A 26,073-nucleotide genomic window follows, 5' to 3' on the forward strand; every position below is an offset into this window, starting at 1 on the left:
ACCTCGCGGGCCTTAGACTCACCAGGCTCCCAGGCTATGAAGCCACAGGTGTGGACCACGGACAGAGGCGGGACACTGGGTGGGGCTGCACTCCCCGTTTCCTGCCAGGACCCAGCCCGTGGGAAAGCAGGGGACCAGCACACAGCAAGTTGCTCCCAGGAGCTGGGTGTGGGCTTGGTGGAGCACCCTGAGAGGTTGAAGCCGACCCAGAACTCCCGTGGGGAGCCGTCCCCAGGGCTGGGAGGGATCTGCCTGCAAACACGGGCTCCCAGGCCGACGGGCAAGGACGGGGCAGAAAAGTCTACTTCCTGAGTCCATCCTCACCCACATATTCAGTCATTTGTCCACCTGGCAAACAGCCTGCGAGCCAAGTGCCCAGGGCGGCATCTGTCTGGGGACATCACCTTTCCCAAACAGTCCATGCCTGGTGGTGGGCGCTGTCCTCGCCGATGCCTGGCTGCAGGTCCCGACCCCCACCCCGGAGGCCGGCTCAGAGTCGCAGCCACACACGCGCCCACAGGGGGCCGTGCCCGTCTAACCTCTGCAAGTTTGCGTTTCGGCTGATGGGGAGGACAGGGCACACCAGGGACCCCCACTGCCCACGGCCTACAGCCCAGGAACGAGGCGCACAGCCAGTGGGACTTACAGGCGTGCCCAGGCAGGCCTTGCCAGGGGGCACCAGATGCAGCAGGGAGCCTCACACGTTCCCTTGTGCACCCCCTGGGGTGAGGCCATGGTCCCTGAGGAATCCACAGGCCAAACTCTGGCCCTGGCCCTAGGTCAGCCGCCAGCGGAGTTGGCCCTGTGAAGACAGGGCACCCCCAGCCAGCCTCATCCATGCGCGGCTGAGGCCCGCTGCACCCCACCCCCGCAAAGCTCCCCGGGCCTGTGCTTGCCCCGATCACCCAGCAGGTCAGAGGCAGTATCAGGCCTGGGTCCTTGGGGCTCCCCAGAGGGGCAGCAGGGGAGTCTGTCCCCAGATGGTGGCTCTGCCCCCATGCTGCATGGCTGGTATTGAGACAGGCCTGGGCCCTGTGTGCACCCATGTCCCCTGCCAGTCTGTGCCCAGGGTCTCATGGTACTGTTCTGCCTGAGGATGCCCTTGAGCTGCAAAGGGGCTGTCATGTCACCCACCCCACACCAGGATGGCAAACTTTGAGGGAGGTGCCAGCTGCCCTGTGACAAGTGGGGCCGGCAGAGGCTGGGTGGCCACGGCTGTCCCTACTGACCGGCTGGCCAGCTGCAGGCTGGGGGACTGGCCTTCCAGGGATTCCTGGCAGGTGGCCCTGCACAGATGGCCATGCCGGGAAGCTCCACACCAGCACCAGGCTGCCAGGCACCCGCCTCGGGGCCCCCCATAGCCCTGCACTCACATGGGGCCGAGGTCCGGGCTGCCTTTCTCTGTCGGTGGCTGGGTGCCGGCTGGCTCTTAGGCAGGTGCCTGGGAGCTCCACGCAGGCCTCTGCCCCCGGCACCAGGCAGGCAAGAAAGGGCAGGCTTCAGGCCCATTGCCAAACCTGGGCCAGCTATTCTGAGCCTGGACACAGCATCTGATCTGCCCAAGGCCCCGGAAAGGGCACGCATGGCTCCGTCCCCCTGGGGTCCTTGTTTTGACACCTTTGGGCCTCTGGGGCCTGCCTGTGGCTGGGCCGGGGGCCAGGTAAGGCCGACTCAGGACTGAAGGGCGAGTCCAGCTGGGCCTTCAAGGGACCAAGAACATCCTCTGTGGCCACACAGTGCCTTGGCAGCACAGACCACAGCCTCGGCCCCTCGGCGGCCGCACACGCATCTACTTCCCCCTGAGACCTGACCCCTCGGGAGCCTGGGGTGGGGCCAGGAGAGCACTGGGCGGTGGGCACACCTTCTGTCTCACGCCTGTCACCCTCTGCACCATGGGGCCCTGGGCTGGGAATATGGAGGGCCGGGGGGTGGCACTGGCCTCCCAGCCTCCAGGACTCTTTTGGGACAATAACGGACTCCACCATGGGTGCCGGGCGGGCCCTGGATGCTCGCGGCTGGGAGCACTGGGCTCAGTGGCTTCCGCTGCTGGTGCTGTGCACGGACAGGAAGCCCGGGGCCCCTCCTGGAGGCCGTGCTGAAGGTGGACGGTGGCAGGGGCTTTCTGGGAGTGTGCAGGGCCCGATGGCTCCGAGGGGCTCTGGCTGCCCTGGCCTCACGGCCTCTTCCATTTCACCTACATCTTAGCTGAAGTCAGGAGGTGCCACTGGCAGAGGCCGGCGGCTTACAGCGTGGAGTGGCACAGCCTCCGAGAGTCCACCCCAGCTCTGGAAGCTCGACCCGCACAGGCAGCCGAGGTGAGCTGAGCCGGAGCCCAGGGCCCCAGCAGCTGCCTGCCCACCTGTCCCTGGGTGGCGCCCTGACAGGGGACCCTGCTCAGCCATCTGCCTCTCCGGAGGCCGTGGCCAGCACTGCAGGGCTGTGAGCACCCGCCTCTGCGGGGCCCGTTTCCCAAGTGCAGGCTCCTCTTGAAGGGGGGACGTCCACCGTCCGTCTCCAGTCCTGGCACCTGGGGCCCAGGGGCACCCATGGGTGCTGGGAGGTGCTGGTGGCCCTGGCCCAGCTGCAGAGGGTGCTGGGCTGAGGGGACCCCCCCAGAGACAAGGACTCTTATGCTCCTCCAGAGGTGTGAGTGCCCTTGTCTGCCACCAAGACAGGCCCTCCCTTGCAAAGCACTTACTGAGACAGGGAGGAGTCCAAGCTGAAATCTTCTACAGGAAGCCTGGGGACACAGAGGGGCATCAACCAGAAGGCGGCAGACAGACAGATGGAGAGCCTGGGCTCCGGGACCAGGTGGGGCACAGACACGTGGGGAGCCCCCGGGCTCAGGAGAGGTGTCTTCAGGAGGCAGCCCACATGCAGAGCCGGGTGGGGACCCTGAGCTGAGCCGGCCCCCTCAAGGCCTGAGAAAGCAGCACAGCCCGCTTGGGGGTCCCAGCGCATGCACCCTCCTGTGCCTGGGCCAGATGGGGGGTGACAAGCACACTTGAGGACCGGGCCACTCCTTCAGCCACACAAGCAGGTGACGACGCTTTGGGCACTTGCCCTGGCCCTGCTCAGCAGGAAGCCTGCCCAGACCCCACGTGGGGCCCGCAGCATCCAGGAGGGAGTGCGGTGAGCTCCACCTCATGCCGAGGAGGCGGAGGCAGCCGGAGTAACCACCCAGGGCTCAGGTGCGCAAGGCTGCCCCGTATCTCCACTCCCCTGCCCTACACACAGGCCAGTGGGGGTTGCAGCCCTGCCCCGTGGCTTCCTGCGACAGGACAAGCCAGGGCTCAGAGCTGACGCCTGTCGGGGGAACTGGACACGGCCCCCCCACTGGGCCAGCAACCACACGCCTGCTACTCTTTCAGGCCGGCCCCGGGGATCCCGGCCCCAGTTGTCCTGGACTGGCCAGCAGGCGGCTGACACCAAGGTGGTCACAACCTGCACTGGATGTGGAGCTCAAGGGAAGAGCTGGTGGGAACTGAGGGCTCCGGACGGCCGGCCTGTGGGCGGGCTGGGCAGGGTGGGGTGCAGGGGGTCTTCGCCTTCACTGACTGTGTGCCTGTCCTGGGCCAGCTCCTCCTCAAAGGACTTCAGAGGGACTTCTCTCTTTTAATCCTCAAAACAACCATTTTTTTTTTCCGGAAAATAAAACAAAGGTTCAGAGAGGACCACTGCCTTCTGAGGCCACAGGCAGGAAGGAGGGAGCCGGCCTGGGGTCACAGGCACATGCTCATAAGCCTATGCCAGGCCCTCTGGGTGGGCAGGCGTCCCTCCTAGTGCCCCAAGCCCTAGCAGCTCCTGGTCCCTGGGGAGGCAGAAGCTGGACACACCCCTGGGAGGGCCGAGGTCCTGGCCAGGCCTGGTGGCCGGGTCAGCAGCTCCACACCGAGCAGGCAGAACCCCAGGCTTCGCGGGGCTGATCTTTGGGTTTGCTGGGAGCTCCTGGAGGATTCTGCGTGTCCAGCTCAGGTTCCCTCATGGGCCCCGGTGCCGTCCGAAGCTCTGAGCCAGGGCAACAGCTGCGTCAGAGGTTGGCAGGAGCCTGGCAGTGCCTGGGCCCATGGCAGCGGGTCTGCCCGGCCTGTGGGGTCAGGTCTGGCGTGGCCAGGCCCTGCTGGGCTCCACTCTCCCCAGCACTCCCTGGCCATGTCCGTCTGCATTCCTAAGTGTCCACTGAGCAGCGTGTGGGGCCTCCCATCCACCCTGCCCGAGGCACTGTTGTCTGAGTGTTGAGGAAGCCACCATCTGTCAGTCATCCCACGGCCGGAGGCCCAGGAGAGCCACCGCCACTCACTCTGGGAGGGGCCTGTGGGCAAAGGGACCCGGGGCTTCGCTGGCCTGTGCAGACCCCGGCTGAGGACTGGAGCCCTGTGTGAACAAAGTCTGTCAGCTGCACAGACCCTGCCGGGTACACTGCCGGGCAAGGGGTGGTGACGGGGAGGGGACCTGAGGACGCTAGACCTCTATCCGCAGCATCCACGCCCACGCTGGTCCAGTGGGACTCATGACGGTCACCTGTCCCAGGGGCTGGTGGCCTGGGCATCACTCAGTGCCTCTGCCAGCCCTATTACCACTGGGACCAGGTGGTGAGGGCCCATCCCTGAGCCCACCCTCCTCCCATGGCCAGGCTTGCTGTCAACACAGTGACGGAAGCTGCACTGAAGCCGTCCTCTGCCTCCCGGGAGAGGGTCTCGGCCCCACTTAGGGCAGCAGTGGTCAGCGGAAGGGTCCAGGCTTAGCCCTGCCTTTCTCCCACACACACAGGGACGGCTGGGCAAGGTCACGGGGAGAAGATGGCATCTACAAGCCAGGGAGAGGGGCCTCGGGAGGAGCCAGTCCTGCCGACGCCTTGAGCTCCAGCCTCCAGGACTGTGAGAAGGTAAATGAGGTGCAAGCCCCAGTCTGGGGCAGGCCCGGTAAACTCACCCCCGAAAGACAGGGCCCGGTGTCCCCGAGGGCCCGGGAACTCAGCCCCACCCCTGTGGCTGGCCGCCCCTGCATACGCTCCTGGGTCAAGGATAAGCCAGCCACCCAGACTGGTGCGTTCTACGGTAGGGGAGAAACAGCGCAGGGCACTGTGTGGAAAGAAGGTGCGGAGCCCAGATGGGGACAAAGCCAGATCAGGGAGGGGGCACCTCAGGGGTGACGGGGCCGCACTCGGGAGGGGCCCTCCTGGGCGAGAGGGCATCTGGGGTGAGCTCCAAGGGGGCTTCAGGCCCAGGGGAAGGGGTGTGCCCAGCCAGTGTGTACGCCATGGAGAGGCGTTGGGTGTATGCCAGGGTGAGGGGACAGTGAGGAGCAGCCAGGTTCTTAGAGAGGAGAGGGGGCCGCCATGAAGGTCTGGATCGGCAGGGGAGGGAGATCCCAGCAAGGGTGTCCGGGGTGGGGGTGCTCAGGGGACTATATCCTGAGCCAAGGAACACCAGGGCAAGGGGCTTGGGGCCGGGGCAGGGGTGGGTTCCGAGTGCCCCAGCTGGACTCTGACAGGTCTGGCTGCCACAGACACTGGGTGCTGGGACAGCAGCAGGAGGACCTGCCACACTGGACCTCAGGCCGTGTGGGGGCCTCAGGCTTTCAGGCCAGCAGAGGAGTAGGATGGGGCTGGGGACAGCCCCAGAGAGGATGTGGGGAGGGGGCTGCGCTGGTGCCTTAAGTCAGGCCTGAGGCTGGGAGGGCCCCTCTGGGAGGGGCAGGGCCACCTAGGTTCCGGGGGTGGTGGGCACACGGAGAGGCTCGCCCAGGGCCTCCTGACCCAGCAGGGGGCTCACTAAGCGGGCCTGTCCCTCCATGGGGCACTTTTACTCAAAAGCTCTACAGTGATGCCTCTGGCCCCACCACCGAGGCCTCACTCCAGCTCCCAGTCTCCCCGGCCTCACACACGGGAGTGAGAAGGAAGGAGGAGACCCCGGAGCTCGGAGCCAGGGGAGCTTGACTGTGCAGGAGGAGGGACAGACACCGGCCCGTGGCACCCATGAGTGGGCACAGGGTGTCATGGGGGCTCTGGGCAGGGGCAGCACCTACCCTCTGGACACAGCACCAGGAGCAGCCCCCCTACCCGCCGTGGCTCAGTCCCTGGAGGGCCGTGGAGACCTGTCCTCGGCTTCACTGTCTTCTCAGCAATGGGACAGGCGGGGGCTGAGGGGGCTGAGGGAGCCCGGACCCTGGCTGGCCCATGAAGGCAGCACACTGCAGGACGGGGCAGCTGTGGGCACTGCAGCCCGCAACTCCCTGGGGCAGACCACACCCACCTCTCGGCTCTGGCCTGGCCTGAGCTTTCTGTGAGTTCCACACTCCTGAAGAGCAAACCCACAAAGACCTCCTCTGCTCGGGAGCCTACCCTACTCATCTCAGCGCAGGCCCTGCCGTGTGAAACTCCGGGCCCAGGGGCTGCGGGCCCAGCTTGTAGCAGCTCCGTTACCTCTGCTCTGCAAAAGGAGGCTACGACTCTGCACTTCAGGGGCTGCTGGGGGACGAGTGAGGCCACCCGGGTAGAAGTGTCAGCACAGTGCATAGCCCACAGGGCTGGGGTGAACATGGGGGAGGGCTTCCTGGAGGAGGTGGCCCTGGGCTGCAGCTCCCATGCTGCACTGCACTCCGGGCAGAATCTGCTATCCCTGTGGGCTCTGCAAGAACAGGATGGGGCAAGGAGCCTGTGTCTTGAGGGCTGGCTGTGGCAGGGCTCCCAGGATCACTGGCCCCAACAACGTCCAGGAAGAGGAGGGGGAGGGGACTATGGTCCCCAGGGCCTTGACCAGTGCTCGCCTCCCGGGCGGAGGCTGCCCATTAGCTGCAGGAGGCTGCAGCCAGGTGCTTGACCTTAGCCTTGACAGTCTCTTCTGCAAATGGGACTAAGCTGGGCAGTGCCTCCCAGGGCTGCTGTGAAGAGCTAGAAATGGGGGTGCGGGGGGAGTGCCCAACAGCCCACGGCCAGGCGGGAGGGGCAAGGGAGAGGCTCCTAGGCACCCTTGGCCTTGCCATCTGCCAGGCCTGGCTCTGCCAGCCCTGTCTCCCAGCCCTGATGAAGCTCCAGCTCTTGCTCCCTCTTCCGGGAAGGCCCCTGCCCATCTCCCCATGCTCGTCCAGGAAGGACCAGCACCCCAGGAGGCCACGGTTCTTTTGTCCTGGCCTGGCCTGCACCTCTCTCTCCCAGGCACAGGTTCCCTGCCCACGACTTGTGCCCACACCAGGCCAGGTCTGATTCATTCTCATTTCCCCCGCAGCACCCAGAATGGCTCCTGGCACGGGAAAGGTGCTGGCTAGGAATTTACTGCTGCAGACGAGGCCTCGGTGTCCTCATCCGTGAAATGGGGGTGCTGCGCCCCACCCTGAATTTTCGGAAGGGCCGAGGAGGGGTAGGCGCTGCTCCACCTGCCCAGCCATCCCCAGAGGACAGCCTATTGGCACCTCACCTGCCACAGGCACCAGACTCCAGCCCAGGCACGGTCCACAGCAGGGCTCCCCAGGAGCCTGAGCCCCGTGTCCCAGCCCCACCGATCTGCTGTGCGGGCTTCAGCCTCACTTACCTCTGGGGTGGGGACACAGATGCCGGCCCTGGCTCCCTCCAAGTGGTGCTGGCACCAACAAGAGCGGGGCTACTGTGGGATGGGGCGCAGGCAGGGGCCCCCAGTGCCTGGCACACAGCCGGGTCCACTTCCTCCCTTCCCTGCAGCCTCACCTGGAGCCCCGCCGCGCTCAGCCTCTAAGTGGGGGGAGTAGGGGTCCCGCAGGCTCCAAAGGCTGGAGACACAGCGGGAAGTGGGGGCTGCGGTGGGCTTGGAGGGGAGACCCTGGCCGTCCTCCCTTCCCCGGGCTGCAGGCAACGCAGGTGCAGCCCAGCCAGCGCAGCCCGAGCAGGATGCAAGCGCGATTTGCCAAGCGGGGTCCCAGGCCCGCGCGCCCCTACCTCTGGCCCACGTCGCTGCCCACGGAGCCCCCGCCGCGGGCCGGCAGCAGCGGGCTGAGCCCGTGCGGCTCCTCGGGGGCCGCGGCGCCGGCTGGGGCACCCCCCGGGCCCGCCTTGCCCTCGGACGGCGAGCGTGGCAGCTTGGCCCGCGCCATCCTGCGGGAGCGCTCGGCGCGGCGGGCGGGCTGGCTGCGGGCGGCGGGGGCGGCGCCGGGCGGAACCATCTCATCGCGCCGCGCCCTCCCCGCGCCGCCGTGCAGTGGAACGGCCGGGAGACGGGGCTGGGGGCTGGGGAGGGCGGGCAGGACCGCCGGGCTCAGATCACCGCCAGGACGCCCCGCGGAGAAGGTTCAAGCCCCCAGCGGTCCTGCGGCTGCTCTGGCAGAAGCCCAGCCACGGTAACAATGACGGTAGCGCCAGGGGGAGGGGAGGAACCGCGAGGGCCGGGGGCCCTGGGCGCCCGCCTCGGGCGCAGATGCCGGAGAGGAGCCGGGACCCGCTTGGCAGGGCCCAGCCGCGACCCTCCAGCCGGCCTGCGGACCAGGCCTGGCGCTGAGGATGGCCTCCCCAGGCGGTGCCCACCCCTGGCCCCCAGCCCTGCTGTGGGGTGGGTGAATGGCCAGGGGGGTGGCGGCTGAGTTTGCCTGTCCTCACCAGGGTCCTCATCCCCCACTTTCTACCTCCGAAGCCATCAGGACAGAGACCACGGGGGCACTCCCGATGGCGCCTGTACGCCAGGCTGGGCACCGGGCACAGATCCCACCTGTGCGTGTGCAGCGCTGGTCTGCCCCAGATGCCTGGCCGGACCCACACGTCTCACATGCTGCGGCGTCGCTAATCGTTCCTTTCCACGCCACAGACGCGGCTCCAGGTGCCTTGCCCAGGTGACAGGCAGGTAACAGCCAGGAGGGGCTGGTACTGGGAGGCCTGGCTGCCCCAAAGCCAGCTCGGTGGAGGCAGGAGGCTGTCAGATTCACACCTGTCCTCAGCAGTGAGGGTGGCAGGGCCCTCCAGACCTGCCCACACTCTGACCCCAGACCTGGATCCTTGCACGCCAGGAGGGGCTGCCGCTATTTCTTCCCCCAACCATGCCCCTACCAACAGCTAGGGCCCAGCAAGTACAGAGGCTTGTGGGAGGAAGGTGGGCCTAGGCCTAGGGTTGCCCGCCCCAAACTCACACTGGAAGCCCTCCCGGAGCCGGCTGCCCATCCCCCCACCCTGAATCCCCCTACCCTTCACTGGACCTTCCTGACCTCACCACAGGAGCCTCAGGGCTCACCCCTCGGGGGACTGGGCGGCCAACTCAGATGGGTAGGGTAAAACTCCAGTGACAGGGCCCTGACAGGCAACGTGGGCTTCCATTTCTTCAGTACCCATTACAAGGGAGGGCTGGGTCGCTTGAGGGAGGCCGAGGCACAGGGCCCTGCTCCCTCCGGGGGCCCGCACACTGAGTCACCATCATGCTCGGAAAATGACCAACTCACTGGCACTCCTGATACCTGCCCTAGCAGCCGCCTCAACGAGGCTGAGTAAGGAAAATCCCCTGAAAAGCCACTGTGTGTGGTCTGAGCAAATACTCCCATGCACATTGCCCTGGCTGCTTTTTGTGGCTTGGGTCTGCCCCAGGGGAAAGTGCTGTTTGTACCTGCAAAGCACAAGGACCCCCTGCCAGTCCCTGGTGTGGGGGGCACCAGCAGATGGAAGCCCCCCTCGCCCCTCCTGTGGAGTGCTCCAGAGCCACTACAAAGAATGAGGCTGGGAGCTTCTCCTGGGCGCGCTGCTGAGCCCCGCGCTGTGCTGTGCGTAAACAGGCTCACTGAGGGCCCTGCACCATCCCTGGGCGCCACCAGTAGGACCCTTCACGGCACCATGACTCCACAAAGGGCTGGGTGGACATCAGGGCTGCCCATACATGGTCACCCTGGAGGGGGGAGGCGGCTAGGAGGGAGGGCGCCTGGGCTGTGGACACTGGTTTCACAAAGAAACGGCTCGCTCACATTCCCTGGGCACGAACCCACAGCCCACCGAAGTGCCGGAGGAGCCTTACACGGGACGCAAACGCGCTCCCTCCAGGGCAGCTGCTCCGTGAGGCAGAGCTGTGGCTCTCTCCGTTCCTGCTTTTTGAGAGTGCAGCGAGTCTTCGCTTACTCCTGGCCTTTGAAGTCCAGGATCAGAGTCAGGTGACGAGAACGCCTGTGCGGTGTTGTGCACGGAGCGCCCACAACCGGCCGCAGCAGGTGCCGCCTGGGGTCGGGGAGGGGAAGAGGACCTTTGCCACTTGTGCTGTAGCGTGTCTGAGGTTTGATTTATTCTGAAATGACTCTCTACGCTTGTCACAGAAAGTCCAGCGTGATGATTCCCATGCGAATCTGATCCCCATAGGGAGGACAATCCCAGAGCCCCTTTCCTGGCCTCAGGGCACCAGGACGAGTACAGGGCAGAGGGCTGGAGCCAGGCGAGGAGGGGAGGGTGGGCTGGGGCCCCAGGCTCAGGGGTCCACAGAGTCACATGAGCCTTGAGGTGTCCCTAGCACTTTCTGCTCCCATGGAAACTGGACAGGCTGGACCCCTGGCTACACAGGGGCAGACATCCTAGAAACACAGAAGAAATAACAACTGCCCTTTTAGGGAGCACGGGGACGCTGTGGTTCAAACGTGTGTCCAAGCAGCACAGAGCAGAGGGCAGAGGCTATTGAGAACTGAGTGGGACTGCGGGCTGGACAGAGGATAGGGGACCTAGTGGGTCCAAGGTGTTTTTGGAGATGGCACTGGCAGACTTCCTGAAGGACTGTGGGGGGAAGACAGCGCTCAGGCTCGGGGGGAACAGGCAGGTGGTGACACCCCAAGGTGAAGACAAAAGTGGCAGGCAGGGGTGGATTATGACACCCATTCTGGACATTCTCAAAGTGCCTGCCGGGTTGCATATCATGGTGGGCACCCATGCATAGGGCTATGAGGGCTGCCAGCCTGAGAGGGATGCATCTGTGTCTCCTGCTCAGCAGTGGGATCTGAAGCCCCAAACCGGCTGGGGTCACCTTGGTGGAATGGTACAGCCTGAAACCAGCCAAGTGGGAGAGGACTGCAGGGCTGGACAATGTGATGCCTACAGGTGTGGGGGCAGGGGTGGGGGCAGATGTGGGGGCAGCGGTGGGGACAGGGGTGGGGGCAGGTGTGGGAGCAGGGGTGGAGGCAGGGGTGGGGGCAGGTGTGGGGGCAGGGATGGGGGCAGGTGTGGGGGCAGGGGCGGGGGCAGGGGTGGGGGGCAGGGGTGGGGGCAGGGGGGCAGGGGCAGGGGCAGGGGTCGGGGCTGCAGCAGGAGCCTTCCCAGCCCAGGAAAATGAACATGCATAGTACGAGCTGGAGATGAGTGACCCAGAGCCGACAAGGAGAGGACAGGCCAGCATCGCAGGCCTCCTGGAGGGTGTCTGGGGAGTCACAGAGGAGGTACAGACGGTGCTGCTCCCCACACTGCTCCCATCTTCTGAGTCTAAACTGGGGGTACCATGGGGTCCCAGGAATCCTCACCCTTAGTGCCTGTCAGGAGGCAACCAGGGGATGCGTCCTGAATTTGGTCACTGTCTGGCTGGGGAGACACCTGGGCTGACCTTAGATCGAGGTGAATTTGGTCACTGTCTGGCTGGGGAGACACCTGGGCTGACTTTAGATCGAGGTGAGACCTCTTTATTGCCCCCAGTGGGGGAAGGGCATGGAGCCCCAGGAAGGAGGGAGGGAAGAAGGAAAGGAAGGAAAGGAGAAAGGGGAGAGAGAGAGAGAGAGAGAGAGAGAAAATGGACTTCAGCAGACAAGGAACCCGGCCAACAATGAGACAAAACCCAGAGAAGAGGCAAGTTCCCCAGGAGGGCTTCGGTCACTGGATGAGCCGAATAAGGATAGTGTGCAGTAGCAGCCGCACTCAAAGATGAGGCCATTCACCTCAGCAGCCAGCAGCAGAGAGGGAGACTGCGGAACTCCAGAAGCAAGCGGGGAACCCACACGCCACACGGTCAGCACACGATGAACCTGAGCCAGCAGGAATGGGAGAGGCATGGCTGAAATAGGATCACCCACGCAGACGGCCGGCTCTGACCAGCCCAGAGAAGGCACAACAAGATCCAGGCACTGGGGCAAGGGTGGAGGACATGTTCACTGGAGAATCCTTCCTGCCTCTGGGTAGAGGCCTCAGCCAGGTTTCGGTATTTAAAATATACGTGAAGCCGGGCGTGGTGACTCACACCTGTCATCCCAGCACTTTGGGAGGCCAAGGCAGGCAGATCACCTGAGGTCAGGAGTTTGACACCAGCCTGATGAACATGGTGAAACCCCGTGTCTACTAAAAATATAAAAATTAGCTGGGCGTGGTGGTGGGCAGCTGTAATCCCAGCTACTTGGAAGGCTGAGGCAGGAGAATTGCTTGAAACTGGGAGGTGGAGGTTGCAGCGAGCCGAGATCACATCATTGCACTCCAACCTGGGCAACAGAGCAAGACTCCATCTCCAAATATATATATATGTGAAAAGTATTTAGATATGTGATGATGATGCCAAGAAAGAACTGTGCATGGAGTCCCAGGAAAACAAGACGCAGGATGCATTCCATCCAAATATGGATCCTACGCCACCTCCTGAGCTGAGGGTAAAGAAGATTCTGCAGGTGCACAAGACAGAACCAGCGAGTCACCGCGGAGCAGGTGAAGTGAGCAGGCTGCAGATTTTCTGCAGTGAACTAAGCGTCAGAGGATGACGATTCCATGCTGATCAAGTTCTAAAGGGAAAAAAATGGTCTAGGACTATTATACCCAGCCAAAATGTCCCTGGAGTCTAGAGACACAGGGGTGATGTCCTCAAATGCAAAGGAGCATGAAAGAACGTGGCACAAATGCAGATGCCTTTGTTGGGAGAAAAACCACCACAGCCACCTCAAGCATGAAGCTGCCAAAAGCAACGCCCACGAAAGAACTCCAGCATGAAGAAGCCACGTGAAGGGTGGGTGGGCAGCGGGAAACCCACCGAGGTGGCTGCAGAGCATTAGGGAATGACGCAAAATATGGTCATAGAACAGGTAAGCATTTAAACCTTGGTGGAGTAAAAACGATGATAACATTAGTATCACTGTGGGCGTCCAGGGCACCGTGATCCAAAATGAAGATACCCCAGCCAACTCTCCTCTCCAAGCCAACTGAGGTTCTAATGCCAGCCGCACTGAAAGACCCATCCTCAGAGAATGGCTGACTCCAGGGCAGGGAAGGTACAAGAGTGTGGAAAATCTAGTTTTTTTAGAGAACAACGAAGCCGCATAGAGGAACGGGGTCATCTCCAAGGGCACAGATGCCAGTGGGAAGGGGTCCCGTTGGCCAAAGTAGAGGCAGGGGGGCCCAGAGGGGACAAGGATTGAAACATGGCAGGCGGCCTCCTGCCTCTGTGTGCTTACACATGACCACAAATTCAGTTGCTCACCACACATTTGTTTTTTTTTGCCTTGAGACAGGGTCTCACTTTGTTGCCCAGGCTGGAGTGCAGTGGCATGAACATGGCTCACTGCAGCTGGGACCTCCCAGGCTCAAGCGATCCTCCTGCCTCAGCCTCCCGAGTAGCTGGGACTACAGGCACGCACCACCATGCTTGGCTAATTTTTGTATTTTTTGTAGAGATGAGGTTTCGCCATGTTGCCCACGCTGGTCTTGAACTCCTGAGCTCAAGGGATCTGCCTGCCTCGGCCTCCCAAAGTGCTGAGATTTCAGCTGTGAGCCACCACACCCGGCCAACGCAAATTTTTCAAGCATGCAGTCCTGGAGGTCAGAAATCCTAAGACCTAAGTGCTGGCAGGGCTGCTCCTTCTGGAGCTCCAGGGAGGCGTCCATTTCCTTGTCTTGTCCAGCTTCCAGTGACCACCGCCCTCCCCGGAGGGCCCCCCACCATCGCTCTGGTCCTTGTTTCCACCACGAAACTCCTTATCCAGCGACTGAGCTCTTCCTCCCTCGCCTAGGACCTCTGTGGGGATCTTGGCTCACCCAGGTCATCCATGACAATTCCCATCTTCAAGGCCCTTCGCTTCATCACGTCTGCTAATCCCCCTCGCCGTGTGGGGTTACGTAGTCACAGGTTTCTGGGATCAAGACATGGACCTCTTCCAGGAGCATTATTCGGCCCACGACCTGGCAGGCCATGGAACAGCATGGGTCCACACCTGATGCTCCGAAGGGGGAGTCCAGGGAAGCCCCCTCCTTGGTGCCAGCACTTGAGGCTGCGATTCAACCCTGCCTTACTGTGAAAACCTGTCATTAAACAGAAAGGATCAAGAGTGTTTCCAGCAGGAATTATATTTGGGGGTGCACAGCCAGCTCCCATGGACGAAGGAACAGCAGAGCGCAGAGGAGAAAGTGCTAACATCGGTGGACGGGGGAAGAGAAAAACATGGCCAGCACCTCCCAGGCCCTAGTGGAAGGACGGGCTTGAGCAAGGGCCTTCAGAGGGGGCTGAGAGCCATAGAAGGGGCACTGGGTGCTCGAAAATCCACAGACCACCTTGAGGCGACCGGGGGGAAGTACCTGCCCTGTGGAGGGGTTGGGCAGGCCCCAGCAGGTCCCCTGGGCCATCTTTGACACAGGCAACCAGGACCCGAGGCCACACGCAGACACCAAGGGCACCTGCAATGTTCTCGAGCCTCGATCAAGTAAGCTCTGTCCCGCAGGCCTGCAGACCCAGCTTCCGCTCTGCAAAAAAAACCCGGAGGCAGAGGAAGAAGCCTCACCAGCCTCAGAGGGCACCGGACACATGCAGATGGTGGAGCCTCCTGCAGGACGGGAGGCCTGGGTACGCGCTACCTCTGTTGCGTAAGGAGCCGCCACCAGCCTGGAAGCTGAAAGCAGCTCCCACTTATCACTTCTCGGCTCTGCAGGGTAGAAGTTCGCTCACAGCTGAGCTCGGTTTCCTGCCGATGGTCCCAGGAGGCTGAGATGGAGGCGTCCGCAGGGCTGGGCGCATCTGGAGCTCAGCAGGAATCTGCTCCCAGGCTCTGATCCCGCCCTCTGCAGAATCCCCTCCTGCACTTGGGGGACAGAGCACCCCCTTTCTCTCGAGGGCTGCCTCCTGCTTTGGCACACAGCCTCATCTGCAAAGCAAGCATGCTGTGCTCAGTTCCCTGCGGCTTCCAATCACTTCGCCTCTTCACCACCAGCCAGAGGAAGCACTGCTTTCAAAGGGCACGTATGAGTAGACTCAGCCCACCTGGATAACTGCCTTTTAATTAATTCAAATTCAGCTGATCGGCAAGCTTAATTAATTAATCCTCGGTGCGTGCCTGTCTCCCAGTTTCTCCTTTGTATGAGGGGCCTTAGTCCTATTAAATTAACCTCATTTCACCTTAATTTCCTCTAAAGAACCGATTTCCAAATCCGGCCTAAGGTGCCACGGGCTAGGGCTTTGATATATAAATCTTGGGGACACAACTCAAACCCTTACACTGTGTCACGTGACAATCATGGTGCGATGTCTCAGATTCACAGTCCCAGGACAGGGTGGGAATCCTGGGGGCCACGCCTGGTGGGAGCTGATCCAGATTGAAAAGGGGTTTGTGAATCATCATAACCAGACCTGACAAAACGTTCCTGGACTGAACACACCACTGGTAAGGACATGCCGGGCCGCTGGGGAGATGTCACTCTAAGCTGGGCGTGGCTGCCCATCTCCCAGGACCCCGGCCCGGCCCTCTCCTCTCCCCTTCCCAGCCCGTGGCTGCCGCCCTCACTCTGCGGGCCCGGCTCTCTGACCCTCCGTGGGCATGGCCTTGGCCTCCATGAGTTCGTGGGGAGATGCCTCCTCCCTCCCTGTCCCCCAGCACAGGGCATGAGTCTTGGGAGACCTAATTAGGGCCTCATGAAATCTGGGCTTCCCAGGCGAGCTCTGGGTGGGTGCTGCGTCCTCAGTGAGGCTGTGGGGGGTCTCACTTCCTAAGGAGCGGTCTGGGGGTGGTTCGACTGCTGGCTGTTTTCTGCCCCACATAGAAATGAGGTGAGTCCTCCCGAAGTTCTCCCTCTGAACAATCATGGGATTTCCTGGTGTCGGGGGGTCCCGGGGCTGCCACAGTCGGGGACATCCATGTCTCTGGCTGACGTCCAGGGTCCCGAGGCTACCTTCTCCCTTGGGGGCCCTAGGGAGGCCCTTCCTGCCTCCTCCAGCTTCCGGGGACTCTGGGCGGCCGTTGGTGGTGGCCGTGTCTCCGGGCTGTTCTCCACCGTCACTGGCCACCTGCTTCTGCCTGCGCTAAACTTCTCCTTTTTTGACTGTTCTTAAGGCGAGCTTGTTTTCGTAGTAAAAGGCGTACCACAAACGTTACCATTTCAAACCTGTCTGCCACCCTCCCTTGAGGCCCATGTGACTGCATTTTGTGCCGGCCGGGATGGTCTCCCCATCACAGGATCCCTCCCTCACTTGCTCTTGAGAGACCAGTCCCAGGCTGTGGATTGGGACAATCGGGACGGTCATCCTTCGGCTGACCTAAGAGGGGCCCTGGCGTGGACCCACACTCTCTGGGTGGCCCTCTGCTCCCCTGCGGGCCCCACCTCTGTCTGGAGAATCCAGGCTGGCAAGTGGGGGCTGGAGGAGCCGCACCCAGGGGCCGGGGGTGGGGCTGTGTGGCCACCTTTGGCGTAGGGGGCACTGCCCGGCCTGGTGCCACATCTCCCTTCAAAGGCACAACAGCACCACCAGGCACGGGGGTCCTCCCCTCCCAAAGGTGACACATGGCTGGGCTCCCCCTCCCCACTCCCAGGCCCCTCAGGCTGGGTCCTGGCTAATCACTGTGGAGGAGGCCCTGCAGAGAGAGAGAAACTGACAGAGACAGGGAGAGGGGGAGGGAGAGAGGGAGAGAGATGGGGAGGGAGGGGGAGAGAGATGGGGAGGGAGGGAGGGAGAATGGGAGAGAAAGAGGGAAAGAGAGGGAGAGAGGGAAAATGAGAGAGGAGGAGAGGGAGGGGGAGAGAAGGAGGGACAGAGGGAGGGAAAGGGAAGGAAAGAGAGGGAGGGAGAGAAGGAGGGAGAGAGAGGGAAGGAGAGAGGGGGAGGGAAAGACAGAGAAAGAGAGACAGAAAGAGAAAGAGGAAGAGAGAGGAAGGGAGGGAGAGAGGGAAAGAGAAAGAGAGGGAAGGAGAGACGGAGAGATGAATTAATGAGCTAATCTATTGGGCTGGGGCGGGGCGGGGCCGAGCCTGGCCTGGGTCTCGTGGGGCGGGTGTGCAGGAGAGCTTGGCTGGCCTGGGTTTCCTCGCTTTATTCTCCTAACAGATTCCACCTACTCAGGGACCTACTGAGGCTCGGAACGGGGTTGGGGTAAGGATGTGGCCCTGACCAGGTGGCGAGGCAAGGAAGCCAGGGGAGCTCTGAGCTCAGATCCTCCCCCACAGCCACCCAAGACCGGGCGGCTTTGCTCCCAGGGTCCTTCTGTCCCTGGCCGGCCTCATCCACTCTGATCTGAGACCCAGGGAGGCTCCAGAGGGCCCTGCAGGCTGGGGGTCTGCCCTGGGGGCTGCTGGCCCCGTGCATGGACTGGGGGCGTTCTCTGCCCCGTGGGCACAGCGAGAAACGAGAGGCTGCCACGGGCAGGCCAGGAAGCTGCCCTCACCGGGAGCCCAGTCTGCTGGCGCCTCCATCCTGGGCTTCCAGCCTCCAGAACTGAGAAATAAATCTCTGCAGCCAAGGCTGCTGGGTGTGTGGTGCCTTTCCATCACAGCTGGGAAGACGGAGACAAGCGTAAACACACTTCCACCCATTCCATCTCCGCAGGGTTCGGCCGGATGATGTAAACGGAACACGGGGAGGCGCACTGGGAATTACAACCTGAAGCCCAAACGGATGGCGGTGTCCCGAGGTGGAGGATGCCAGCCCCCGCCTGCTGGGCATCTGTGTTCTGTTTCATGCTAATTCGGGAGGAGTTTGATTTTTTGTCACGCACAGGAGTCCCTGGGACATGGGCTGGGCGGTGAAGCCTCATGCCCCATTGTGCCAGCCCAGGGGTGGGATGGGGGATGCAGCCTGAGGGGACATGGGATTCACCCTCTCAGGGTCTCCTGGGTATCCCGGGGGTGTGGTTGGGGGAGCCAGAGCCCCCCACATAAGTCAGGAAGATGGAGAGGCACTGCCTGGTGTGCTGCCTCATTCCCGAGGACTGAGTCAGCCTGGGCCCAGGGCACCAGGACCCTCCGCCTTCAATCCCCCTGCAGCCAGGTGAAGTCCCATAAGACTCCGCTCACCTGTGGTGGCCCCTGGTCACTGAAAGCCTCTGTGGCCGTCCCACCCTCCTGTTGATCCTGCCCGTTCCTCGACCACCCAGGGCTGGAGGCGACCCCAGTCCCTGGAACTCACACTGGGAGGGAGGGACGGGGCCAGGAGGAAGGGGTGGTCCGCCCTGGGAGCCAGTCTCCACAGCAGAGGCGTCGCCTTCCCCCAACCCTGACTCAAGCCCACCTGCCAGGCCCCGGCTTCCTGGTAGGGACCTTAGGTGACAAGGGTGAGCAGGCCTGGCCTCCAGCCGTGCCTAGTCGAGTGGGTGAGGCAGAGAGGAAAGGGCTGGAAAGGGACTGGAAAAGTCCTGACATGCATTTCACTCACCCAGGACACCTTAAAGCCCACAGGACCGGCCAGAACATTTGGACGCCATCCCAGGGCCTTTCCTGCTCCGGTAAACCAGACCTTGACTCAGTCATGCAGGCAGCAGACCAAGGGAGTCCAGGAAAGGCAGGGGAGGCCGCGGCAGCTCCGGGCTCAGCTGCTGGTATGCGCATGGCCCGTGCCCTTCCCTGGCCAGGAGCCCCCAGCCTGCCTGGGCCCCACTGGCCTGGCTCTGGCCATTTCTCCGGCCAGCCGTGTCCTCCCAAGACAGTAGGTGTTGGATCTGGACAGGGCCCCAGCCTGCTGAGGACGAGAAGGGCCGGGGGCAGGACTAGGGTCCCTCCTGGCCCCTCCCTGCCCCATCAGCGCCGCCGCACACAGCGGGATGGCCCTGGGCAGAATGTTAAATATGACAGCACCCAACTTCCCCGCTGCCACCCACCACCTTCCAGGGGCTGAGCAGGCCAGCATTTCCCTGAGCTCAGCAGCTCTGGGTGGGACGCATGCCAGGGGACCCTGTGCTGGAGCGGAGTGGCTTCGAGGCTGGGGCCAGCCGGGCAGCTTAGGCCCAGAGTGCTTGTGGACCACTCCAGCCCCTTCTGGGGGTCCCCAGTCCAGGGGTCACGCTTCCCAAACCCAGCTCCAGGTCTTTCCCGCCTCAGCCCTCACCCTGCACGGCTCCCTGACTCCTCCTCCAACCTCCACTGCTCCTGGGCTTGGCCATGTGTCCCCCACGCCCCACCCTCGTCTTTGGGTCAGGCCTGGCCACGTCCTTCCTCCTGCCTGTCCCCCTCCATTTCAAAGCTTCAGCTACACCTGAGTCTGTCACATGGGGACCGGGGGCCCTAGGCAGGAGCAAGGTGGTGCAGGCACAGCTCAGCCCCAGCTTCCCCAGAGCAGCCCCAACGGAGAGTTGACCTGTGTCCCAGGTCCCGAGCAGGCCACTCAGGGCTTCACACAGAAACTGTGGGCTCCATGCCCTTCAGGGAGCTGGGGCTGGCTCTAGGGCCCAGATGTGCCTTCTCAGCTAACTGTCCCACAGTGGCCTTCAGAGAGCAGGTGGGAGCGGGGGTTGGGGTGCAGGCAGGAACCCCATCCCGAGAGCCCCGGGAGAAGCAGAGCAAAGCTCCCTGCGGAGGAAGGCTGCCGGGGCTCACAGGGGCTGCGCTGCTGGGTGGGGGGCAGGATGATGGGGGTGGGGGTGATAGAGGTGGGGGGGGACAGGAGGAGATGATGAAGGCTGGAGGGGCTAGGCGGCATCCAGGCTCTTCCAAGGAGGGATGGTTCTAGGAGGCCCTCACCACAGCCTGTCACCTGGGGCTCGAGACTGGGATATTGTTCAGTTATTAAGGATGACAGGTGAGTGCTCAGAAGGCGGGGCTGTTCCTAGAGATGTCCCCACCGCAACCCCTCCTGCTTGAGGCCTGGTGGGGCCTCCACCCTGTGAGAGGAGCCTCTCTCTGTCCCTAGCCACCCTGTCCCTGTGGGGCGGCCGGATTCACGGCGGTTCAGCCGGGGGTAGGGTTGGGTGAATGGAAGGGGTGCATCCAGAGAGGGATCTGGGTTGCCCACGCCTTCCGCACCCACCCCCGCTCCTGCAAGGCCTCTCGGGGTCCCTGCTGGACCTGCTGGCCCCACCCACGGTTGCTGCCTGAGGGGCTGGCAGGGGTCCGTCCTCCACGCAGGGCCTGCGGCTCCGTGTTCCCGGCAATGCCAGGCCCTGTTTGTGGTCCACTCAGCTTGTTGTGTGAAAAAATATTTAGTATTTCTCAACTCCAGAGAACCAAGTCGAGTTCCGTTCTCTGCTGTCAAAGGAGCTAAGGAAACAGCTTTGTCAGGCCCCTCTGGGACAGTGTTCTGACCCTCAGGCTGACCTTTCTGCGGCAAGGCGGCCACCCTCTCCCAGGTGACCCCGGTGCCCGGGCCCCACAGCGGGGAGTGCTAGGCTCAGCGTGGCGTGGCCCAAGAAACCAAGGCAGTGGGCCTGGCCATGCTCAGGGATGAAGCTTCCTCTCGCCTGCCGGGAGCCTCAGCCAGTGGGCAGGGCCTTCCCAGCACCTCTCCTGTTCTTCCTAGCCTGTACTTAGTGCCTGGGAGTGTCGGCGACCCACGTGGCCTCCAGTGGTGGCTTCAGTGGCCCCGGTGGGATGGGTCCTGGCGCAGCAGGGCAGGGGGTGGCCGCCTTCCCCGCCCCCCCACCCACAGTAGGACTCCTTGTCTGGAATCTGCCCCTTTTAGGAGGTAGGCTGTGTTGTGACGGCCCCAAGTGTCCCCAAAACATGCTTCCCCCAACACACCCAGCATCTCCCTGAGCCTCAGTGCAGGGTGGGATCGAAGCCGTGCCTCCACTGCCACAGACAGGGGGCCTGCAGAAGGTGCTGGGGACCCAGCTTGGGGACACCACCAGGACCTAAGCCCAGTCACCCCTTGCCCTGCTGGCTCCTCAAGCTGTCCTTTGGGGGCTGTTGACCCCTCTGCAGAAGGAAGAGCCCAGGTCTGTGTTCTCCAAGGGCCGTGGTGCTCACTTAGGTTCCAGGACACTCCCAGAGGCTGGCTCTGGCTAGGAAGGGCAGGGCCTCCATCAGCTGCCCCAGGCTCCTGGACAGAGGAGCAGTGAGACTCTCAGGTGGCTCAAGAGGCTCCAGAGCCCGGGACCAGGTAGACTGTGGCTGAGCTGCTCCCCGGAACCCCCGAGACACTGTCCGGTAGGCAGTGGGGTGAGAGGCCCCCCAGGACCTCATCAGGTCCCTGAGGCAGGTGAGCTCCCAACTCTGCCTGCTTCCCCCACTGGGCAGGATCAATGGGCTGGCTCATCCCCCCCAGGGAGCGGCCTGCCCAGCGCTACAGCCTCCTCTGCCCACATGGCCAGCCGAGCTCTTCCCTGCCCAAGGCCATGGGTGATGGAGGCTGTGGTGACTCACTGCCAAAGGCTCTACTCCCCGGGGAACAGGAAGCCGAGGCCCGCCCGCCCACCTGCTCGCTCGCAGCCTGCCAGGGGTTGGCAGCGGCACCCGCTCCCCTCACAGAGCCTGCCTGGGTGGAAACGGAGAGTGTGAGGGGTGACTGGCATGAGGCGGCCGGTCTGTGCTGAGCCCCCACACTGCACCTGCCCTGTGCCGGTGGCTGGGTCTCCCTGCCCCCCCCGCCTCTTCCTCTGGTGCAGAGAGAGACCAAGTGGCACTCCCACCTTACCCAGGCCTGAGACACCCCCATGGCAAAGGCCACCATGCTGGTCCCTCAGGGGCCTGAGTGGAGTCCGCGCTGCCGTGTCCAGGCATACCAGCCCTTCCGGCTGCGGCCAGAACCCCATCCCAGCGTCTTCTCCCCTCCACCTAAGGGCTCTTTCACCTAGAGCCAGCAGGCCAGTCTTGCTGGGCTCAGCCCTCTCAGACCTGGTCCCCCACGGCCTCCAGACCCCACCTGCCCTCCTCCTGCATCCAGGTAAGTGTGTCCTCCCACCACACGAAGACTCTGTGAGTCACTGCAGTACACATGGAGGGGGTCCCACTGGGCCAGGCAGATGACCCCTCATTCTCCATTCCAGGAGGGAGAAGGCACGGGCACTGGGGATGAGGAGAAGATGAGGACAGAGAGATGGGGTGGGCTCTCAGGGCGGGCAGAGGCATCAGACCCCACCCCAAGCACCCAGGAGGGTCCTCCAAGTGGCCAGTCCCCTCCTCCAGGGCAGCTTGGGGGTTTCCACAGAGCTAGGGGCCAGGGTCCCCACATGTGTGTCCTTATGGATAGGGGAAGGCTTGGGTGACCCCAGAACCCCTGGGCAGCAGCCTGATTTCCTTCATTGCTGCCCACCCATTCCAGCATTGGGGGTCATGGGAGAGGCCAGGCCAGACTCACCCAACCCTGCCATGGAGGCCGAAGCAGGCCCCTTTGGGCAAAGAAGGTTTGAGAGAAGAGAAACCCTTTGGGCCGAGCTCCCTAAGTTGCCTTCGAGAGGAGAGGCCCCCAGGCTGCTGCTGAGACCAAGGAGCTACCCCTTCTGGGTGGGGGGACCCCCAAGGGGGTGTTCCTGGGCTCCCAGACCTCTGGGGCACCCTCTCCTATATCCAGTCGAGGCAATTTCTCAGGAAGGCCTGAGTCAACGAGAGGAGCGGGCCCAAAGATGCAATGGGGTGGCTGGAGAGCTGGCAGGCGACTCAGCCAGGAGCCCCCAACTCACTTGCCCCTGCGCCCCCAGAAGGCTGCCCACTCCTGCACCATGCCCAGCCAGCCTCACCAGCCCCCTCAGCCTCCACAGGGAGCCAGGCAGAGCTGCTGGGAACTGCGCTGGAGACCAGCTGACCAGCAGCCCCCCACCTTCCAGATATCAGGGTACCCAAGGCCACCATCCGCACCAGGCCCAGGCTTCCCTCAGGGGTGAGAAGGGGGGAACCACTTTCAGAGGGAAGTTTAAGTCCCCTCCCTCTCCTGTCCTATAGACACCAACAGGGCAGGAAGCCAGAGCCCCTCCCTGTCCTATAGATACCACATCACAGAGGCCACGCCCCCTCCCACCCATCCTATAGACACACCAGAGGCCACGCCCCCTCCCTCCCATCCTATAGACACCACAGAGGCCACATCCCCTCCCTCCCATCCTACAGACACCAACACCACAGAGGCCACATCCCCTCCCTCCCATCCTACAGACACCAACACCACAGAGGCCACGCCCCCTCCCTCCCATCCTATAGACACCACACCACAGAGGCCATGCCCCCTCTCTCCCTGTCCTTCACCCATGAGGAAAGGCAGGTAGCACAGCATCTCTGAGGCCATGTTGAGGGACAGTGCCACAGGACAGGTACGGTGGCCACACAGCCCTGACACTCTACACCCCTGGCCACTCCTCCTCCAACAGAACTTCAATATATGCTTCATTTGCAACCAGAAACAGCAGGGCCCTGGTGGAGGGCACAGACACCCTGTACCCCGTGGGCCTTTCCTGGAGAGGACCCACAGCCATGCACAGGCAGCACTCACACAGCCACACACATCCGGCAGTCCACCTCCTAATGCCATCGGCCCACAACCCATGCGGTCACTGGGCCCAGCATGCCAATGCCAGTGCATGCAAATCGGCAGCTGCCAGGGACGGGGGATAAAGGAGCAGTGGGGAGCAAGTCCCAGGGAGTAAGGAGATCCCTTCTAGGGTATACAATGCTCTCAAATTACAGTGGCGAGGGTGGCACAATGTTGTGTACTAAATGTCACTAATGGTAAATTCTGTGTTTTATGTATTTTCCCACAGTTTTAAAAAACCACACCCAGGACCTGGGACTCACTGTGAAATCCCATGCCAGCCTCTCATCTCCCAGGGATGGGGATGGTTCTCTCTAGGCAGATAGCAAAAACCTCTGCTGTCCATTCCTGAAAACTCAGGGATATAGCATTGCAATTAGATCAACCACAGCCACAGGCATTATCAAGTCATTTGGAAGCCCCAGGCGCCATTAGGGGAATGGACATCACTTCCTGCCCAATATCCCAGGGCTGCTGTTTTCAGGAATTAACCAAGTCCCAGCAGAGCAGGCACCTGAGGGGCTGGTGCTGGTGCTGGTGTTGACTCCATAGGTTCAGCCTAGGGAAGCTTTCCGTGGCTCCCAGGGGGCAGGAGAGCCTCCTAGCCATGCACGCCGCACAGAACCAGCCTGGCTGCCTGCCCTCTGCCCACACAGGGAGATAAACTAAACTCTTCACCTGGCCATTTGCGCTTAGGTGGGCTTATTTATTATTACAACACTGAGTTCAACATGATAAAAATCCAAGTTTAAAAGGCCTCTCTGCAGGACGCGCATGCCCCGATTGTGAGGGGATGAAGACTTCGGGCTCAGTCTCCTCTCTGGACTCTTGGTTCACACGACTGAATGTTATGGGAGGTCTGGTAGAATATTCCATTCCCCACAGGCAGAGGGCTTTAAGACCCCTTTTTACAAGCCTTCACGGTCCTGTGGACCCAGTCCCTAGCACTGACCCTAGTTACAAGCATGATTTCTTTTTGAGCCGGGGTCTTGGCAGTAATCACTCTGAAAGCTCAGTTTGTTTCCTGACAGTTTTCAACCTCGTGTACTTCGTGTGCTAACCCGAGTAACTGCGTCACTGGGGGAAACTGTGGATTCGCTAGCTGAGCCCCGGGCTGGGTGGTGACGGGGCCCTGCGGACAGTGACAACCCCAGCCGGCTGCTGTAGCTGTACAGGCTGGACGGGGGAGTGGTTCCTGACCCAAAGCCGCCCGCAGGCTCCAGCCCCGCATGAGTCCTCAGAGCACTCGCCTTCGCTGGCAGGCATAAAAGCGCCTCCCCGGAGGCTGGCACAGCCGAGTCCTGGGTGTTTACCCAAGAGAGCTATTTGGGGAAAAGGAGGAGAAAAAACCAACATTTCTCCCAGCTTCCTGCCGGCCCCTCAGCGGATGAATTATTCCCATGGGCTCCTCTTGTTGGTCCTTTATTGAAAGACACAATTCATTTTGCCTTTTTAGCCCAGCACATGTGGAGGGAACCGGGACGCTGTGACGCTGAATAAGTGACCAGGCCACGAGCCTGAAGGACACGCTCCCTCATTGAATAATTAATCAAGGACCGCTGCCTGAACCTGGAGGACGTCAGCCCTCAGCCGGACTGCGGGCTCCACCACTGGGCACTTCCGGGCCTGGCTTGCCCCCAAAACCAGCAACACTGGGGTGCCGGGGGCTGGGAGCAGACACCGGAAGGCCGGGCCGCCCTCCCCCTCCGCGCCCCACTCGGGCTCTGAAAGACTCCGCAGCTCCGAGCGTCCCGCGCCTCCCCCAGGCCCCCTCCCGGGAAGATGCTGCCCCCCCGCCCCCACCCCACCTGAAACTTCTGCATCACCAGAAGCCGGGAAAAGTTGAAGGGCGCCGGCGGTGGCGGGGGCGCGCGGTGCGGGGCGCGCGAGACCGGCCTTCAGCACCGCGGACAGCTCCGGGCGCGCGGTGGCCCCGGACGGCGACCCCGGCCCCCAGGCCCTACCTGTCGTCGTTCTGGAAGGACGGGTCGCCCAGCAGCAGGTCCCGGAAGCGGTAGCGCGGCGGCAAGGGCAGCACCTCCGAGTCCAGGTCGCTCATCTTGAGGCCGGCGGTGTCCAGGAGCGCGCCGTTCCCGGCGCAGGGCTGCCTGCAGGGACACGCCAGCGCCCCTCAGCCCGTGCCGGGCGCCTGCCCGGCCCGCGCAGCGCAGCCCGCGGCCACCGCGACCCACCGGGCGGGCGGGCGGGGGCGGGCCTGGAGGCACCCGCGGGCGGGGGCGCGCGGGACTGGCTGCGCACGGCGGGTGCGGCGCAGGGGCAGGGTGCGGGGCACCCTCCGAAGAGGCCTGGGGCCTGGCAGGAGGTGAGGGGGACGGGAGCTGTCAGGGCCAGCTCAGGGTCGGGCGCACACCATCCCCCTGGAGCCGCAATGAAGGCCCTCCCCCTGCCCTGGACCCGCGCGCCAGGGCCCTGCCAGCCCTCTCAACGTCCCAGCTTTCCTCCCCGCCCCCTGGGTCTTTGCGGAGGCCCGCTGCTCAACCTTCCTTCAGGGTCCAAAACACCAGCCCCAGCCCCAGAGACCCCC

At 63.0% G+C, this 26,073-nt stretch overlaps 1 protein-coding gene across 5 annotated transcripts in view; it reads right to left on the reverse strand.

Annotated features, from left to right (window-relative positions):
- The window catches only part of KCNT1 (potassium sodium-activated channel subfamily T member 1), a 70,381-nt gene extending 44,794 nt beyond the window's left edge, over window positions 1-25,587 (reverse strand). For 2 of the 5 annotated variants that reach the window (XM_021671432.2, XM_021671434.2), the window contains exon 1: window positions 25,493-25,587. In XM_021671432.2, the coding sequence (XP_021527107.2) occupies window positions 25,493-25,587 (95 nt within the window). Of the gene's footprint in view, window positions 1-1,373; window positions 1,384-2,698; window positions 2,770-25,492 lie in introns of those variants that run through there. The other 3 variants (XM_064366097.1, XM_021671433.2, XM_064366096.1) reach the window with 3 other exon arrangements.
- Between the last annotated feature and the right edge of the window lie 486 nt (window positions 25,588-26,073).

Source organism: Aotus nancymaae, unplaced genomic scaffold (assembly GCF_030222135.1).
Source record: "Aotus nancymaae isolate 86718 unplaced genomic scaffold, 86718_ANA_hifiasm-v0.15.2.pri h1tg000063l, whole genome shotgun sequence".
Taxonomy (NCBI): Eukaryota; Metazoa; Chordata; class Mammalia; order Primates; family Aotidae; genus Aotus; species Aotus nancymaae.